Below are 19,623 nucleotides of genomic sequence, written 5' to 3'. Positions count from 1 at the left end.
TCTGAATCTTGGGTCTATGACATTTTATCAGACCTTTGAAAGACAAATTAATAACATGTAATAAATGGCTGCTGTATTAAATCTTTTTTAAAAAAAAAGAAGATGTATGTATTTCTCTGGTAAATTCAATCCTTACATTTTCAGATAAAGGACTCAGTTTTGATAGTGTATCAAAAGATATCATTTGAAATAATTCTGGAAATAGTTCTCAAATCCTACAAAGTGTTTTATAAGAATGAGGTAAGATTTACCTTACAGTGATTTGGAGCTGCCAAGGAAGTCAAAAGCACTTAAGCAGAATGTTGAATTTGTTAATTTTTAGCATGTCTTTTAAAGCTATCTAGTTTTATGCTAGAATATCTGTATTGGAATGGCCTAGCTAAGCAACCCATTAACAGTGCAACTACTCCTGCTCACTTAACAGAATGACGAAGTTGGAACGGACCTTGGAGATCTTCTAGTAGTCCATCCCCCTGTTTGAGCAGAAGACCCTACCATTCCAAACAAATGTCTGTCCAATTTCGTCTTAAAACCTCTTCTTAAAAATGTTGCATCCACAACTTGTGGAAGCAACTTCTGATTAATTGTTCTTACTGTCAGGAAATTGCTCCTTAGTTCTAGACTGGATTTCTTCTTGATAAGTTTCCATCTGCTGCTTCTTGTCCTACCCTCAGGTGCTTTGGAGAATAGGTTGATTCCCTCCTCTCTATGGCAGCCTCTCAAATATTGGAAGTCTGTTATCATGTCACTCCAGTCTTTTTCTTTGTTAGACTAGATATACCCAGTTCCTTTAATTGTTCATCATACGTTTTAGCCTCCATTTCCATAATCATCTCTGCAGCTTTTCTTGAGTCTCAACACCTATTTTGTATCATGGTGACCAAAATACAAATACTTGATGGATGTACTCAAAATACTTGATAGACATCTATAGAACAAAGAGTTACAACTTGCAGTGAACAATAATTGCTACTCCAGGAGAGAAGAGATACAGAATAGTTGAGCTTTAATCTCATATTAAATACTACTTTATAGTGAGACATTGAAGTGCAGTATTAGGGACAGAGCAATGGTGAATAGAATGTGAAAGATGTATGTACATAATGTATGCTTTTACTTGTAGTTTTATTTGTGTGTAGTGTGCACTTAATTTTGTTGTGGGAAAGTAAAGATATTCTATTCTATCAGGATTGCATAAGCTTCAGGATATTGTCCACCTGCCCACAGACATTTCTAAATTCTGCATTTAGAATCCATTCAGCTGCCATGGTGTTTATTATATGCTAATCACCACAGTCCAAATATGTGTTTAGAATTTGCAGAAAGACTTTGAAGAACCTGAAACTATTAAACATCCAGTTATGGCATCCATCCTACAAATTTATGCTAAAATATTAAATGACTGTCGTTTAGAAGAATATGCTATCAAGCATAGATCATGACCAATTGTGGTAAAAGCTGTTTGATCAAAGCCCTTGAAAGCACTGTGAAATGACACATAGTATTAGCTTGGATCATAAATCATGTACTATTTTAGCTCTGCATTGCTTGATTAACCTAGAAATACTCCTTGGTATCTTGATCACATCATGATTCTCAATCTCCCAGAGTTGGTGTTAGGAAAAAGTAGAGAATGTAGAGCATCCAACCTCCTCCAAAGAGCACTGCAAAATTAATCCTGACATGACTGAAAGACAACAACACTATTCTGTGACAGTTGTTTTCCCTGATCCATTTTTATTAACCCTGGCAAAATGTGCTTCGTCATATGAAAGAAATAGGCTGAAAATCACAACTGCTTTAAGCAGGTAGGATGACAGCAGAAATAGACGGGGCTCAGAGGAAATAAAAGCTGGATCTAGATCAAAAAGTACATTTGGCCTACAACTACACTCCATGTACTCTTTTGTCAGATTTTATTATTATTATTATTATTATTATTATTATTATTATTATTATTATTATTATTATTATTATTATTATTATTATTATTGGAATGACTAAGGAGATTGTTCCAAATGTTTATGTATATGTGCATTTGTATTGAAGGGATGATAACAACCCTGAGACTTCAAGTTGTACCCCAGATTAAATTCATAATATTCACCTGAGGACAGTTAAAGAATAAATATGCGCAGCTTTGCTTTTGGAATTTCAGCACATGGATGAGTGATCTGGTACAGAACTGTTTTCAAAAACAGATTCTTTTAATAACTGGTTAAAGGGGGAAAAAAGCAGATACAAGGATTTATCAGACAAGACTCATCCCCAAAGGGATGTAAGAACTGTTATCTTCTTTGTTCATAAATTATTTAGGGGTGACAGTGAGGAGGTTGAATTTGTGGATGGTACAGCTTATTTAACATGGTAAAAACAAAAGCCAACACCAAAGTGCTCCACATGCATTTTCAAACTCAGTTAATGGCCTTTAAGCTTGCAATTATATTGGTGGAAAGTGATGAACCAGAAAGAAATAATAATGGTTTATTTGGCTCTAATTGACAAAAAAATGGAGCTTAGATTAAGTTGAATATCTAAATGAAATATTGGTCCCAATTTACAACACTAAAATGACTTTATTACCATCAATATTGCTTTACAAATACTACTTAGCATTATGTGGGTTATATTTAAAATTTGTGTAAGATTCAGTTTTTTTCCCATTGACTCCACTGCTTGCTTTTTCACCAGTACATTTGTATTTATCAACCAGCTTAAGAAACACTCCATAGTTTTAACTCTCTGTACTCCACAGAACTTTGTACTTTAATACATTTTTTGTCTTTAAAATGCTGGTGTTTCTAAGCAGACAAATATGGTTACTGATTTTGAATTGTCTCTAGCACCACCTAGTGTCTTTATTTGTTAGATATTCCCAATTCCTTTCTTATTTCAATTCAAATCTATCCCAAATTGCAAATATTAAACATTACATTTTCTGGCTTATTAAAATATGTTAAAGATGAAATCCATGAAGTAGCATGAAAACAGTTTCTCCATTTATGAGGTATATAAGCATTTCTGCAAATCCATTTTCCCACCTCAGTGCAAGGGAATTGTAATGTCAACAACATTAACACCCCCCCCCCCACGAAGAACATGAATCATTGGGCCAGAGAATATATGAAAAGAATTGAACATCCCAAACTAATTGCTCTCAAAATTAAGTGACAAGATTGGTACGAGTGGAATTTATTTCTAGTTAGTACATTCAGGATTGTATCTTTAATGTTTTTGAATTGTGTAAGCTGCTTTTCCCCAGCCTGAGCAATTTCCAGATGTGTGATCTTTGATAATTAAAATTCTCAACCAGCACAGCACTGCTAAGACGTCTAAAAGCTTAAGTACATAGCTCTGAAAAATGAAAAATGTCCAATTGTGGATGGGATGTTATTAGCATTTTTAGCTTATTGCGTATGACTCTCTCTCTCTCTTTCTATCATCTATCCTGTATCTCAGGATATCTTTTAAAACAGTTTCTTCTAAACGTTGATAATTAGATATTTCAACTAATAATAATGAGGCATTGATTTGCAGGTGGATTTCACCAAACTGCTGAATTCCAGTTGTCAACAGAAAACAATGGCAAGTTGGAGAGGAGGTAAGGTCTTCACTAGAAGTTTAGACAATTAGTTCTCCCAGGAAAGGATTATTCACTCAACATTATTTCAATGGTTGGACATACATATTGAAGCTCCAGTTATTGTTTTTATCCAGTCTCAATCAGTTTAAAGTATATGGTTGGAATTCATATGCTTCAAAATATATGATCTACTGAACAGAACATTTCTAGAAAATAAGTCCCCTGAGCTCTTGAAATTAAATGTATAATCATAAATCATTTAAATTTTATAAAATGTGAGAAAAATAGGTCTAATTTATTTCTATAAGTCTCACTTTCAATATAGTAGTTCAGAAGTAAAATGGGGTTTTATAAATATTCCCAATATAATGTCACAGTTCTGGAGTTCTTATAATTGGGAATGCTTTCTGTGTAGAGGTAAAAGCTTATTAAGGTCAAAGAAAAGCTTTGTGTGGGCTTTGAATAAAAAAAAATGTTGAGTTCTAATGGAAGAAGGGGAAAGAATAGGAGATGGAATGTCAGCAGAGAACCGAGGCTGAAAATTTAGGAAAATTTCATATTTTCAATTACAATCTGGGATTCTATATCCAGTGCTTTTTTTGTAAAAAAAAAAAAAAAGGTGCCGAAACTCACGTACAACTCCAGCTCCAGTCAAAAGCCCTTTATGGACCGGAGAACAGGGGGGAGAAACCGCTTTAGGGAGCTTCCGAGGCGCAGAACACTCACCTGGAAAAGATCTGTCTCCTCTGTGCCACGGTTCCTGCTGCTGCTCTGATCTGAGGCCAGGGGACGTATCCACAGCCCTCTGCACCCCGATCCAGACTCCGGAGGCTTAAAAAAACCCTCTGCTGCCAGGATTCATGTCCACAGAGCAATTTTACAGCCCCCCTATGGTCTGATCTGGGCTCCGGAGGCCTTTTTTAAGCTTCTGGAGCCTGGATCCATGGGCGCAGAGTGATTTTGTGACCCCGCCATGGCCCAATCCAGGCTCCGGAGGCTGGGAAAAGATCTCCAGAGCCCAGATCTATGGCCGTGGAATGATTTTGCGGGCTGCCTGCAGTCCGATCCAGGCTCTGGAGGCCTTTTCTAAGCTTCTGGAGCCCAGATTGGGCTGCTGGGGGGGGCACAAAACTGCTCCGCGGCCATGGATCCGGGCAGCAGAGGTCTTTTCCAGGCCTCCAGAGCCCGGATTGGGCCACGGGGGGCTGTGGATGCATCCCGTGGCCTCAGATCAGAGTGGCAGCAGGAACCGCGGCAGAGAGGAGACAGACCTTTTCCAGGTGAGTCCTGCATGGCAGGAAGGGAGGGGTAAGCATGAGAGCATTAAGTGAACGCTCTTAACTCACTTGCACTGGCATCTTAGAAGGAACCGGTTCTTCCATTTGAAAAAAGGTGCCAGAACACTGTTCTGTGCATTCTATGACAAAAAAGCACTGTCTACATCAATTACTATAACAATATATATTGGGAGAGCCAGTAGGTCTGCTGGTTAAGACACCAGGCTAGAAGCCAGGAGACCATGAGTTTAAGTCTTGCCTTAGCCATGACAGACAGCTTGGTGACCTTGGGCCATTTACTCTCTTTCAGCCCTACCCACCTCATAGGGTTGTTGTTGTAGGGAAAATAGGAGGAGGTAGGTGTGTTTGATATATTTGCTGCCTTGAGTTATTTGTAAAAATAATAATTATGGGATATAAATAAATATTAATGTAGATCCATACCCATATTGCATTAGAATGGTCTAATTAGTTTTGTATAGAAATTTTTAAAAATCCAGTACAGTATATATTTTATGTATGTTATTTCCTTAATCACAAATAATTTTGTAATCTTATAGAAATAGATATCTGGATATTTGATTGCAATCAACTTTTGATTTTTGATCTTGACTTTTATTACTTTTCAGTTAAATCTTTGAATAAATCTGCCCTCCCTGGGGTGGCCATTACACAGTTTATAGAAGATATTCCTAAAGGATACAGCACTCCTGACTTTGAGCGGAAACCAATTACTGTAACATTACAGGAAGGTGAGATTTCTTACGGATTTGTTACTTCTGTTCCTAATTTTCTAAATGAATAGCAATTCTTTTAACCAATTTATTGTGATCAATGTAAAAACTCCTGGTAAATGCTAAATGCTTTGGTTTCTCCCTAATAACACATTTAAAGCATGGGGATCTTAAATGCTAGAAATGAAACAAGGTTTACTGTTGGCCTTACGCTATGCCCTTTGCTATGCTTTTCCCCATTCTGTTCTCTAAAAAATTGATTTATTTTTTATATTCACAATGGGATTTTAGAATTCGAGACTAATGTTCCATAGGGATTTTTTTTATTATTATTTCTACTTCCCACTGAAAAGCAGCTTATATGTTTCTTGTTTCTTCTTTGATAGGTAAAAATGCCATTTTCAGAGCTGTGGTCAAAGGTGAACCAAAACCAAAGGTTTTATGGAAGTGCAGTAACAGGGAAATGGATGATTTTCAGAAATATCAAATATCCTTTAATCCTGGCACAAATGAATTTATCTTGCAGGTAATGTTTAGCTACCATATAGCTGTACATGCTATATATTTTCACTATTTAATTTTTAATAAAGTATATATTAGGGACTGTCAACTCTCATAAAGACTCATTTAATGTTGTAGATGAGATATTACAGATCTAATGAGATATTAAATATCTAATACCAAAGCCTGTTAGAACTTGGTAATTAAAATATCAATTAAAATATCTGAGCAATAAAAGAGTGGATGGAATATCAATGAAAATTCAGAATATTATTAGAAATAGAAGTTGACCTACAGCAACACACCATGAAGTTATAGCAACACATATCAACCCTATTCTAGTACTTAGGCCTATCACTTAAAGTGGATCTTCCTTTTATTTCTTCTTGGGTCTGATTTTTTTTTTGGTTTCTACTCCTTACCAAGGAATATATCACTAAGGAACATTTTCTAGTTGACAGTTCAGCACTATATTGTCTTTTTATTATCTGTTTTGATTGTTCAAGAACATCTGATCTCAAGAGCGGAAGTCTCTGCAGATTCAGATATAGGATCTCAGACCAGGACTACTTATTCAATTTGCTCTTAAGATCAAGCTTTAGTCTAGGGTTTTTTTTTCAGTCTAAGGTTGAGAAACACTGGGCTAGGTTATCAATTTTTTGCTCTCAGTGGCATATTTTGCTGCCAGAAATCAGTATTGCATGGAGATTAAGCCTAATCTCTGTTAGATATATTAAATAGAATTTTGTGTTTTAGATTTATCGCATAAAACAGTGTTAAAGTGGATGGACATACTTTATACATTACATTAATAGCTGTAAATTCTATTTATAGAAACAAGGGAAGGATAAGCATTTATTTTTTAAGGATGGATGGATGGATGGATGGGCAGACAGACAGACAGAAAGAATGAATGAATTTCCCCAAGATTAGTAGTTCTACCTTTTTACTCAGGAAACAGAGGAGTGTGCAATATATTATACCAGTCTAAGAAACTGTAATTTTATTTATTGCCTGATTTCATTTTTTTCCCTTTGAAGATAAACAAAATTACTTCAGATGATGCTGATTTGTACCGTTGTATTGCTGTGAATGAGTATGGGGAAGCGACCTGTACTGCTGGTCTCAAAATTATAGAGGGTAATTAAATCACGTTAGCATGCTGCAATCTGTCTGAGCAATCTATCTGTGACATGGGGCTGAAATCAGGGGCAGCAACAGTATGCATGTGTATTTGTGTAAAAAAATCAAAGATGTGGTCATTATTTTATGACCAAAGCCTCGTCCTTTTTTTACATTGCCTACCATCACATGTTGCCTATTCATAAACTAAACTCACTATTTAACATCCTTGTAAGTTGTCTAAAATGTTGTTTCCTATAAATGATCAGATGTTTTAATACAAGTCATGTATATTTACCTCACTGAAAACTGTGTAAGTGCTAACTATAATCACTATAAATTCCGCATAGCCTGATTATGTTGTGTGTATTCCTACCCTGGTATTGTTAATTAAGGATTCTTGTTTTGTCTTACTATCTATTCCTTTTCTTTTATCTCTTATCAAAATGGGTCAGTAGACTTCAAGAAGAAAACACTGTTTCCTGTTACACAACAGGCAGGTGAGTTGCTATAAATGTTATAAAAAATCATAATAGTGGTAATCTAGAAGGTCAAACCCAGGTCTTTAGTGACTGCTTTGCAATTTTGAATCACTTTAAAGTTTTAGTAAGTTTTACATTATAACTGTTTAAATATGATTTCGAAAAAGCACCTTTTTTACTTCATGCATATAGCACATCTCTGCTGTTCACTAAGGGATTCTGACTTTTTGCTTGCTGGGAAATTCTGGGAGTTGAAGTCCACACATCTTAAAAATACTATTTTAGCTTCACATGGAGATACAAAGCACTTTGAAATCATTTTTAAAGCTTGCACATTTCTTGTGATGTAAGCTAAATTTTCATGCTAGTGTTTAAAATCTTTTATAGATTTAAAGAAAGAGATTCAAGACTTCAGAAAAACATTAAAGAAACGGTGAGCTTTCCAACAATGGCTTATGTTAAATAGGTGTAATTTTGTTTTGTTATATTCTGGCAATAATAGTACAACAATGGCAGACAGAAGTTCCAATTCCAATAAATTAAATTGTATATAAATTTTTGCAAAGTATATGAAACTTGTCTAATGGATTTGCATGTGTTTCCAAAGAGAGGTAATGATAAAAAGTAGCCCTCCAAAATTTTCCTTCATATGCTTCTTCCACAATTACATGACAAATTTTAGGTCTCTTGCAATTCATGTACAGTCTGGGTTTATCTTTTGGGAATTAACCTGTAGAACACCTCCAATTGCTCCAAAGAAAAAAATGGATATGGGACAGATTGCAGAAATATTGCTAAATGCAGAGAAGAAAGATTATGAGAAGATTTGCTTAGAGTATGGAGTTGTTGATTTCCGTGGAATGCTGAGAAAACTTCAGGAAATGAAGAAAGAGAGAGAGGATAAGCAAGCTGAAGTAAGACCATTTTGCTTTATATCCTGGGACTTGATTGGATAAATATTCAATACATGTTAATTAATATATTAACAGAATGCAAACTTTCATTGCATTTTAAGGACAAAGTAACCATTAATCATTAAAAAAGGATCCTGCCGCAAGTCCTGGATCTATTTCCACGGTGTATCCCACTGAGAAATAATTGTCTTCACATCTTCAAATGGTGCTTATCACAAACATTTTTTCCCTTTGACACAATGAATTTCTTCTATTTTGGTAGTGCAAATATTGTATATAAAATGTTATATAATGTCTCAGATGATTTACCGTATCTCTTTTTTCTTCTTACAGTATGTGTACAGTATTGCAAATCTGAAGCATCTGAAAGTCAATAAAGAAAAAAGAAATGCTTCATTTGACCTAGAGATGGACATGAAAAATCCAGAGAGCAGAATTTGTCTCTACAAAGTAAGGAAGGAAGGATAGGGATTTGGCTAAATCAACAAGTGAACTTTATGAGAGAAAGCCATGGCTGAACTGGAACTAAACAGCTATGGAAAGAAGCAGATTAACACTTCATTTGACAATAGCAATTTTATCTCAGGAATAACATTGCCAGTATGGTTTTATATATAGTCTTCCTTTATGGTAGTATAGGTAAAGGTGCCCCTGCACATGCATGCTAGTCGTTTCCAACTCTAGGGGCCGGTGCTCATCTCCGTTTCAAAGCCGAAGAGCCAGCGTTTGTCTGAGGACGTCTCTGTGGTCATGTGGCTGGCATGACTAGATGCCAAGGGCACATGGAATGCTGTTACCTTCCCACCGGAGTGGTCCCTATTTTTCTACTTGCATTTTTACGTGCTTTCGAACTGCTAGGTTGGCAGAAGCTGGGACGAGTAACAGGTGCTCACTCTGTTACGTGGCACTCGGGATTTGACCCGCCAAACTGCCGATCTTCTGATCGACAAGCTCAGCGTCCTAACCCACTGAGCCACCGCATCCCTTATGGTAGTATATAAAACACAAATATTAGGAGAACAGTTTTAAAAAATGAATGAAGGTGATAGAGAAAGAGATAAATGAGTAGAAGAAAGAAGGAAGAAGATAAATAGCAAGGATAAAATTCAGCAGAGCAGCAGCCCTTCCAAATGGTAGGATAATGGTTAGTTCTCATGGGCTCAATAGCAATCTGATTCTTGAGTCTTTTGTACTTTCATTCATTCATTTCTTTTCAATAGCAGTCTTCTGTTCTTCTTAGCAATGTAAATTGACTACTGTTCATCCCTAAACAAGTTATTGTTTTAGGAAGAAAACCTCTACTGGTAGATTTGACCAATTCAGATATGGCTAATAACAAATTAGGGCCTACTTTGTTTTTCTTAAAGTGACTATAATTCAAATTTATAAATTCAGATTTATTTTACAAGGATGTAGCTTTGCCTGTTTATTTGTTCTCTCATCTTACTTCTAGGATGGCCAGAAGATCAGTTTTGGAGTTAATGATGACAACTTAAAGCACCACCTACAGCAAGAGGGCAAAAACTATCATTTTACCATCAATGATCTGCAGCTAGACGATGCTGGCATTTATCAGATCAAAGTAGAAGATGTAGATATCTTCTCCACTGAACTGGAAGCAGAAAGTAAGGCTTCCTGATCAAAGGCACAAATGGGTGTGCATTTGTTTCATAACAAATGAAAGACCAGGCAAACTAGGATTAATTCATTTCATTTGTTACTAGTGAAGAAATAAATGCTAAAGATGTAGATAAATTTGAAATACCATATATTCATTTGTTGCTCACATTTAGCATTCATTTTCTCAGACTGAAATTACGATGGGTGAGAAATAGGAAGGAACATGTCATATTTTAATTATGACAGGGGGAGTCTAGAAAGAGCAAGAGAACCAGGTACTCTAAAACTACCAGAAAATGACAGAGGACAGGCTTTTTGTTCTGTTCTTGTTTTATTTTTAAATCGGATTCAAATAAACTTATAAAACTATCAAATAGTCTTCTGAGTCAGGCTTTGTTCCTGATTTCATGAAAAAAATTACAATAAGAAAGCCATTTGCATTTGCCATTTCTGCTTTCTATAACTTTTATACATATTTTCTATAAACTTCCCAGTCTAGCTAGAGCCTTGTGGTTTTCTGGCAGTCAACCATTTAGTTCCTAAGCTGGTAAGAACCTGCTTAGCTTTTTCTATCAGCCACAGTTGGATTCCAGAGAGCTCACTAAAAATGCAGGATACCATTACTTAAATTAAAAGATTCTTAAAATCTTACTTGCATTGCTCTTTATATTTCCAAAGCACTTTTTTGGATGTCCACATTTCTGGAACAGCTGTTGGTAAAGATCATGTAACATCCACCCTTCAGTATAACAAAGCATTTTCATATTAAAAATCATATACCAATTCTTTTTCCACCCCTGTTTATATTCACTATCATAAATGTAGGAAAAAATAATGCCAAATTGTGAGATTGCTAATACTTCTAGATTTCCATTCAATCACATCCAAGATCACACCTGGAATACTGCAGCAAATTTTGGTCTCCATATCACAAAAAAGAAGTTGAGAGTTTGGAAAAAATTAAGAGAAGAGCAACTAAGATGATAAAAGGCCGGGAGACTAAAATATACAAAGAATGCCTACAGGACTTGGGTTTGGCTAGTCCAAAGAAAAGAAGAAATAGGGGAGACATGATAGCAGTATTCCAGTATTGGAGGGGCTGCCCCAAAGAAGAGGGGGTCACGTTATTCACCAAAGCACCAGAGGGCAGGACAAAAAACAATGGTTGGAAACTGATCAAAGAGAGAAGCAACCTGGAATTAAGGAGAAACTTCCTGATAGTGAGGACAATTAGCCATGGGAATAGTTTGCCCCCAGAAATCATGGACACTCCATCACTGGATATTTTTAAGAAGAGGCTAGACCAGGGGTAGGCAACCTCGGCTCTTTTATGACTCATGGAGTCCATGAGTCATAAAAGAGCCAAGGTTGCCTACCCCTGGGCTAGACAGTCACTTGTCTCAGATGGTATAGGTTCTCCTGCTTGAGCAGGGGGCTGTACTAAAAGTCCCTTCCAGCTCTATTTGGAGACTGCCTGGACAAGTCCCTGCAGATTTCTTGGTAAAGATTTTGAGAAGTGGTTTACCATTGCCGCCTTTCTAGAGCTGAGAGAGAGTGACTGGTCCAAGATCACCCAGTTTTGTGCCTTAAGGCAGGCCTAGATTCATCTGACTACTACACTAAACTGCCTCTCAGGTTTACATATTATACTGTGTTATATAAGAATGCAGTTTGCTTACACAACTGTGAAGAAAACCTGCATTTTCCCAACTTTATTATGTGTAGTTTAAAAAAGTGATCTTAAAGATATTGATTTTTCTCATTTCCCCCCTAAAATTTGGCATGTTTCACATTGTGGAAAGAACATATAGAGGTCTAGATTTAAACATTCAACTTTGTTTTCCACTGAAAGCAGAAAACAAGATGCTGAACAATAATAGAATAATAATGAAAATGAATGTAATTTTAACAAATGAATAATTCTATGAATGATCATTTAATACAAGAATAAATAGAAAAGTAATTTTGCACAACTCATGTGTAATCAAATGTATGTGATCCTCTGCATGTAACTTGGAAAGAAATCCCACTGTCTTTAATGCCAGAATTGTAGGAAGCATAATATTGTAGCATGAATGGCATTAAAGTGAACAATTAAAGGATTCAAGCCAAGGTTTTATAGTATCCTTGTATATTAGCTCTTTAAGTAATATATTATGAAAAATGTCAGATTAATAAGATATGTACATGCAATAAGCATGCCTTTTCAAAGAAAATAATAAGTATAGATCCCAAATGTATAATTTACTATGCACAAAATCAACACTGAAATGCCTCAGAATAAGGCAATATGAAATAACCCTCAATCTCATAAATGAATCCTACATTTACAGAAAGCTGTTGTATAAATTGGGAATTTAAATTAGGACAGAAAAGACTGGTTTCAGTCAATTTCTTCTTGCATCGATGTGGATATTTTTCTCAAAATGTGAGCCTAAAGCCTTTTTATACATTTTAATATATTGTGCAATTGAAATTTGAGTAACTCACCTTCTTAATATAATATGTGAAGGATATAACAATATGCTTCCAATTTTAAATGTAAAAATGAGACAAAACATTGTAATTGTTTTTGTGCTGGAAATTCTGATTGTAGGCAAAATGAATTTTGAAAATACTTTTGAAATAATGAATGTATGCTGATATTTTGTTAACAACATTATCGGGAAGACATTTTCAACTAAATATTAGTTGAGAAAACCTACATTATAAATCTGATTATTCTCAGCTAAATTTGAAAAGTGGATAAGTAGCCCTCATCCATTGGTAAATGAAATCAATATTTGCCATGCTTTTTCCACCTACAAGTTTCTTCTGCTTCACATTTTGAATTTGTTGTATGTCTATTTCCAATTAATTCATTATTTCAGACATTCCTATAAACTGTTGTTCTCTACCTAGTGAGAATGAAGTGCCACCAGAAAGAAAATGCTATTTTCTATGGAGCCTATATCAGTTAGAATCAAATGACAATTATGATATCTCAATCTTGAATGATGACCTTATTTACTATCTAGGCATTAAAAACATCCAGTCCTCTGATAAAGAGACTTACACCATTGACACTGGAAGCTGTTCTTCAAGTACTTGGCTTGAAGTAAAATGTGAGTGATGTTCTAATCTTGAATTGTTACAACATAACCCTGCAGATGTACCCCTTTCTCTTCTAATAACATCTAACAGTGCTATATTCAAGATCTCATTGAGCAATGTCTAATTATGGGTTGCAAAGATTTAAATGAGGAAATACTGGAAAAAGTTTTAAGGTTCCCCAGTTAGATGACTTCTTCCAGGTACTCAAATGGTAACATTTGCTTAGGAATTGTTGTCCAGAGTGCTTTGCAAACATTATTAATGTACTAGTCTTAAATAATTTTTTACTTTGAAGGATTTCAAAGAATATGCTTCTAAAAATATAAAAATAATCACAATTTGCATGATGTAGTGCAATGTTTCCAGCAGTACTGGAATCATTATATATCCCTAAACTATCTGAATGTGGAAACTCTATTGTAAAACTGATAGCTGTGGTTACTTTTAAAACAATATTAATTAATGTAAACCATTCATGTAACATAGAAGCTATAATGTCTTGCAGTTTGAAGATCTGTGTTTATAATAATAGTTATTTTGCTACCATATAAATGCTGTTTATAAATGAGGTGTTTATAAATGATAAATTGGCTATTATAAATTACAAGAAATAAATGGCTTTGCCATTTCAATTTAACCATCAGTATATTTGTAATACAGCTTCTAAAGAAAAGAGAAAGCAATCTGAAGAGGACAGTAGTGATAAAGATGGACAATGGAGCAAACCATTAGATGAAGAGCATGCTAAGAAACTTCACCAAGGAGAAAGGCAGAAAGATCAAGATCTCCTTGCAGACTTCAGCATGGGCAAAGATGCCCAGTATGGGAATGGCCAAGTTAGCAATATAAAGCTTTATAGCAGCCTGGAAAAAGATGGATCTTTGAGAAGTGATGAGAAGATAGGATTTGATCAGAATGCAGTGTTAGATAGAAATATCAGAGGAATAGGTAGTTTGATTAGCAAGACCTCCCAATATGGGAAAAATGCAATGTTAGCTTTCAACACTGGACCTGAAGGTACAAATGGATGGCAAAATTCAGAAGAACAAATTTTCACACTTAATGGAGCAGATCCTGCAGACAGATTTAACAGAGGATCAGTGTTGGGATTCCAAGATTCCATTTTAGGCACTGCAAAGGTCAATAGCAATCAGCACATTGTGGGATACAATGCTGTCTCTGGAGTTGGATTTGACATACCAAGAAAGATGGAAGGACTTTGTGGCAAGGAGGTTATATTGGGTGATTCTGATCAATCAGGAGTCAGGCTTGACAGTAACGGAAGTCTCTGTATTAAAGATGGTGGGTTAAATGGTGCAGATATGTTTTATTTCAAAGATAATAAGCTCTCAGAGGTTGGAGATGGAAGTAGACCTTACAGAGATGATTGTGTAACAGCTGAGTTTGATATAACAGGAGGTGATATAGGAGTTGCAGGGAAAACGTATGACAAAGATGATCATTTAGGGGAAGCCAGATGTCTTAACCCTGAGCTTGATGGCACGAAAAGTGGCAGTGGCAATAATGATATGGCATATGGAATTGGTAATGGTGGAACAATAAGTCAGATTTATGTCAATAATGTAGTGGTAGCTGAATCTGAGGTGGTGGCTAGATTTCCTAGTGCTGGAGAGATAGTTGTGTATAGTGGGATAAAAGGAATGTCATCTGAATCAGGCACTGATAGACATAATGATGCTGAAAGACTAAGAAGGCTGTATAGCAAGGATGATATGATAGTTGATGCTGGTGTCTGCATAAGTGGCAAGAAGGATGTAGTAAAAGGACCTGTTAGACCTGATGGTGGGTATTATAATATGGATGTTGTACTACAAGGAGATAGGGCCGCGAGCATAAGCAGTCTTTATTGTGAACATTGTACACTTGATGGAACTGTTGCTGGGGGACCTTACACTATTAGAAACATCAATGAGCAGCATGGCAAAGAAGTTGAAATAAATGGAGCTGATGCTAGAAGCATCAATGGACTTTATGATGGGAAACTAGGACTAAATATTAAAGATGGTAAGCTAGGGAGAACAGAAGGACCTAGTGAACACTGTGGCAAGGATGGCATGCTAGGTGAAATAGACACTAATATAGGTGGTAGTGCTGATGGAATAAATATACTGTATGGTAAGGGTGTCCTGCTAGATGAAATTGGAGCTAATGAATATGGTAATACTGTGAATATCATAGCAATCAATAACAAGAATGGAATACCAAATAAAGCAAGCAACTGTGGAGCTGATAGTCCTCGTGGACATGATATGCTATATGGCAAAGGTTTTGGTGATGCTAAGGATGCTGATAGATTCTACAGAAAGGTTGCTATACAAAATAAAGCAGATACTGCTGGACTGTCTGGCCAGAGTATTATGTCATGTGGATTTTATTCAGATGGTGGTGATGGTGTTAGGGAAATTGATGGATACTGTGTGAAAGGTGATATATTGGGGAAAGTAGGTCCTAGTGGATTTGGAATCTTTGACAGAAATAGTATGGTAATTGGTATTGTTGATGATAAACTTAGCAGTGGTGAAAGATTAGCTAGCAAAGCTAATGTTATTGGAGAAACAACTAGAATGTATGATAAGAATGGAATGTCAAATGGATTTGTTAAACTTGGAGAAGTTTCTGGACTCTATGATAAAGATGGCATGCTAAGTGGAATTGGTGCTAGTGGAACCATTGGAGCTGGAAGCACTGCTGTATTTTATAGCAAGAACGGCATGCCAAATGATACAAGTACTGCTAGACTTGTATCTATTGAGAAAGAAAATGGATTTAGAATGGGTGATACATTGAATGGAGTCTGTTCTGGGAGTAAATTCAATGGCAAGGGTGATATTCCTGGTATAGGCAGGAGAGAAGTTGATTCTAAAGGCACGGATGAATCTTATGATAAGGATGGCATACCAAGTAAAACATGCACTATTGGATATCATGGCTCAGTAATACATAGTCTACATGACAAAGATGGTATCGAGAGTTTACCATTAAATGCAGGCACTAATAAATCCGGTGGCATTGGTAATGTAGATGGAAACTATGGCAAAGACAAAATGCCAAATGTAGTAGACATTTGTGGACTTGGCGGTGTTGGAACAGTAGGTGGACATAATATTTTATGTAGAGGAGGCCCAACTGGATATGTTGTTATTGGTAGGATTTATGACAAAGACAGTGCATTTAATCGATTTGGAGTTGGAAATATTGAGGGTGCAGATGAATCTCTTTGCACAGCAGGAGGAAAAGGCACTGGATTCTGTGAAAGAAATGATGTATCAAAAAAAGAGATCTTAAATAAACCTGATGGTGCTACTATTGTAAGTGGACTTTATGGAAAAAATGGTTACCTCATTGGAAATGGTATAGCTGGAGGATTAGATGGGCTTTATGGCAAGAATGGCGAGCCAGGAAGTAGAAACATTAGTGGTATAAGGGGAATAAGTGGGCCATATGGGAAGGATGGTGCATTATCTAGCACAATTGCTGATGAGGTGGGATTTAATAATGAAAGAAATTTCCATTATCACTATAATGAAGATGTCATACATTGTGGAGATAGTATAGGAGTTAGAGATGCTAAAGAATCACTACATGAGAAAAAGTCAGAAATACTTGTTGAAGAGTTCCTGAGCTATGACCAGGCTTCTGGCCTTTATGATGCTGTATCTCATGCTGGTGACAAAAGAAGGCAGCTGTCTGATTTAGAGGCCAGTGGATCTACACCAGCTGATCTTTCGAGGAAAGGGAGAAGAGAAAAACTGCTTGAAGAGAACTTGAGAGGTATTTATATATTTATGAATGAGTTCTTGTATTCTTTTTTCAAAGTGTGTTTTAATATGCCTTTGTAACACATGTTGTGTAGTATTTTTTTTAAAAAAACATCTTTTTAAAATGAGTGTTTCTGTCTCTTGGCTATTCAGAACCACTTTGCCATTTGCATCAGGGTTTATTTGATGTCCATGCTCAGAGAGGAAAACCAACTGAGTTGTCTTGCCATCTCAACAATGATCAGGTTAAGGGAACTTGGTTTAAAGATGGAGTGAAGGTATGATGTTGTTAACTTCTGATAAATGGACTCCTCATTTCACATACATTGTACCCAATGAAATTTTATTTGGAAATCAAATTGATTCTATTGGCAACAACGAACAAGCTTACTATTGTAATAATATGTAGTAATGTGAAACAAAGAGAAAAAAAACTAATTCATGTATTAATTCAATTTATATATCTGTCTATCTCACTTTTATATGACTCTAGGTGGCTTACAATAAAATAAATAAAATATACAATGTAAAAAAATATAAAGCCTGTAGAGTCTAGGTATTATCAACCAATAATCCACACAGCCAGAAGAACAGGGCCTTAGGCTTGTTCAAGGCCTTATGAAAGCTGACATGGATAGGGCCAATCTAATCTCATCATTTAATGTAATGTAATAATGTACTGACCTTCTAAAGGGCAGATGCCAAAGCATAAATGTCTCTCCTTCTGGTCCTACCAGCTGACACTCTTTAGCTACCAGTACCAGGAATATACTCCTCCTGCCAGATCAGGTGGATAGAAACAATTGAGGAAAAATGGTCTTGTAAGTAACTGGTCCCAAGCCATGAAGGGGTTTAAAAATGGCTACCAGCACTTGGAATTGTACCCAGAAGCACCCCCAAAACAGCGTAGTACACAGAACTGATGCCAGTAAATGCTTGCACCACCGCTTTCTGCACCAGTTGAAGTTTCCAAATAGTTTTCAAGGGCAGTCTCATATAACGCACATTGCAGTAAACCAGTCTTGAGATGATAATTACATTCTTCTTCTACTAGGCTTCTTGGTGATTTGCAAAAAATAAAGAAATAAAGAATAACATCAAACTTAAAACCAGAAAGCATAAATAAAATAAATCTAAAATAGGTATTTAAAATAACAGTGGAGCAGTTTCTTACTACCAATTTAAATTATAGTAAAAAGAGAGAGTGTCTTAATTCATCCTGGGTGAAATTATGTAATATGTTTATTGCTGCCCAAAAACTCCTGCCTGAAATATACACTATCTAATTTTAGTGAAAGAGCAGGACAAATAACTGCTTCCAAACATTATTGTCACACAGCTTCATGAGAGTTTTGCTCATGTACAAATTATGGAGCTGAATTACCATCAACAAAAATACATATGTATTTTGATTGGATAATCTGAAGCAAGAAGAATTACCACAGTTGTGCAACGATTTTTTTTTAAAAAATGAGATCCTTGAATGACTGAATGCATGAATCTATTCTAAAATATTAATGTCTTTTAAAAAAAAGATCAGTGAATTCTATCAATTTCTGAAAATTGTTTGTCTCATTGGTACATCTGTGAAATCTGAACAAGCAATTGTCTAACTTCAGGTTCCCTCGTATCTGTATCAAAGTTAGCTTTGAACCAGACTGAATGTTTTTTCAATGTTGCATATACCTTTTGAGATAACATATTTTTCTGCATTTTTTCAACTTTCCCACAAGGTAACAGGTTTAGCAGCAATCTCCACTGAGAAAAATGGCCCAGTCCACAAACTGATAATAGACAAAGTAGAAGACAGGCATGCTGGAAAATATAAATTTGAAGCTGAAGGCATCTGCACAGAAGCATCTATTTTTGTTGAAGGTAACCCTAGCCATGTCATCATTTAGCAAATCAAATGGCAATGGCTAAGTACCACTTAATACCTGAGTGGGCAATCCTTTTCTCCTTTCCTTTAGAAGCAGTCAGAGTGAGATGGCATAATACATTGGTGAAACTAAAGACAGGCACTTTTGGGGAGATCTGTTCCAATACTTTTTCAAACACTATTTTTATTTCTTGCTTCCTGGCACAGTCTTTGCTTTCTCTGATACTGCCCTCACACAGCAGGCTCCCCATAGATTGTTCTTGAAAAAAATTGTAATTGATCACTTATAGAGGGCTTTCCCCCTTCATGGATCACTGCCTTGTCATGGCGAAGGGGTTTGCGTAATTCAATGAAGCTACGAGCTATGCCGTGCAGGGCCACCCAAGATGGAAAAGGAAAAGCAATACTGGGATACAATCCCCAAAATGACAGAATGATCTCAGTTCAAATCCAAGGAAAACCATTCAATATCACAGTAGTCCAAGTCTATGCCCCAACCAGCAGTACTGAAGAGGATGAAATTGACCAGTTCTATGAAGCCCCCTCAATTCCTGGCAAATAGATGGGGAAGAAATGGAGGTAATGACAGATTTTGTTTTCCTGGGCTCCAAGATCACCGCAGATGGGGACTGCAGCCAA

The 19,623-nt window shown here is 36.0% G+C and overlaps 1 protein-coding gene across 1 annotated transcript in view; it reads left to right on the top strand.

The window, feature by feature from the left end:
* The first annotated feature begins 3,527 nt into the window (after positions 1–3,527).
* The window catches only part of IGFN1 (immunoglobulin like and fibronectin type III domain containing 1), a 28,906-nt gene continuing 12,810 nt past the window's right edge, over positions 3,528–19,623 (top strand). The window contains exons 1-12 of the mRNA XM_083360195.1: positions 3,528–3,601; positions 5,490–5,612; positions 5,981–6,120; positions 7,136–7,235; positions 8,087–8,132; positions 8,436–8,613; positions 8,947–9,063; positions 10,067–10,238; positions 13,104–13,337; positions 13,987–17,118; positions 17,259–17,383; positions 18,839–18,980. Coding sequence (XP_083216321.1) covers positions 3,583–3,601; positions 5,490–5,612; positions 5,981–6,120; positions 7,136–7,235; positions 8,087–8,132; positions 8,436–8,613; positions 8,947–9,063; positions 10,067–10,238; positions 13,104–13,337; positions 13,987–17,118; positions 17,259–17,383; positions 18,839–18,980 — 4,528 coding nt within the window. The 5' untranslated portion in view covers positions 3,528–3,582. The remainder of the gene's footprint in view (positions 3,602–5,489; positions 5,613–5,980; positions 6,121–7,135; positions 7,236–8,086; positions 8,133–8,435; positions 8,614–8,946; positions 9,064–10,066; positions 10,239–13,103; positions 13,338–13,986; positions 17,119–17,258; positions 17,384–18,838; positions 18,981–19,623) is intronic.

This window comes from Vipera ursinii (genome assembly GCF_947247035.1).
Source record: "Vipera ursinii genome assembly, chromosome: 3".
Taxonomy (NCBI): domain Eukaryota; kingdom Metazoa; phylum Chordata; class Lepidosauria; order Squamata; family Viperidae; genus Vipera; species Vipera ursinii.
Note: the sequence above shows the minus strand (reverse complement) of the source record. Positions and strands in the feature narration are given on the sequence as shown.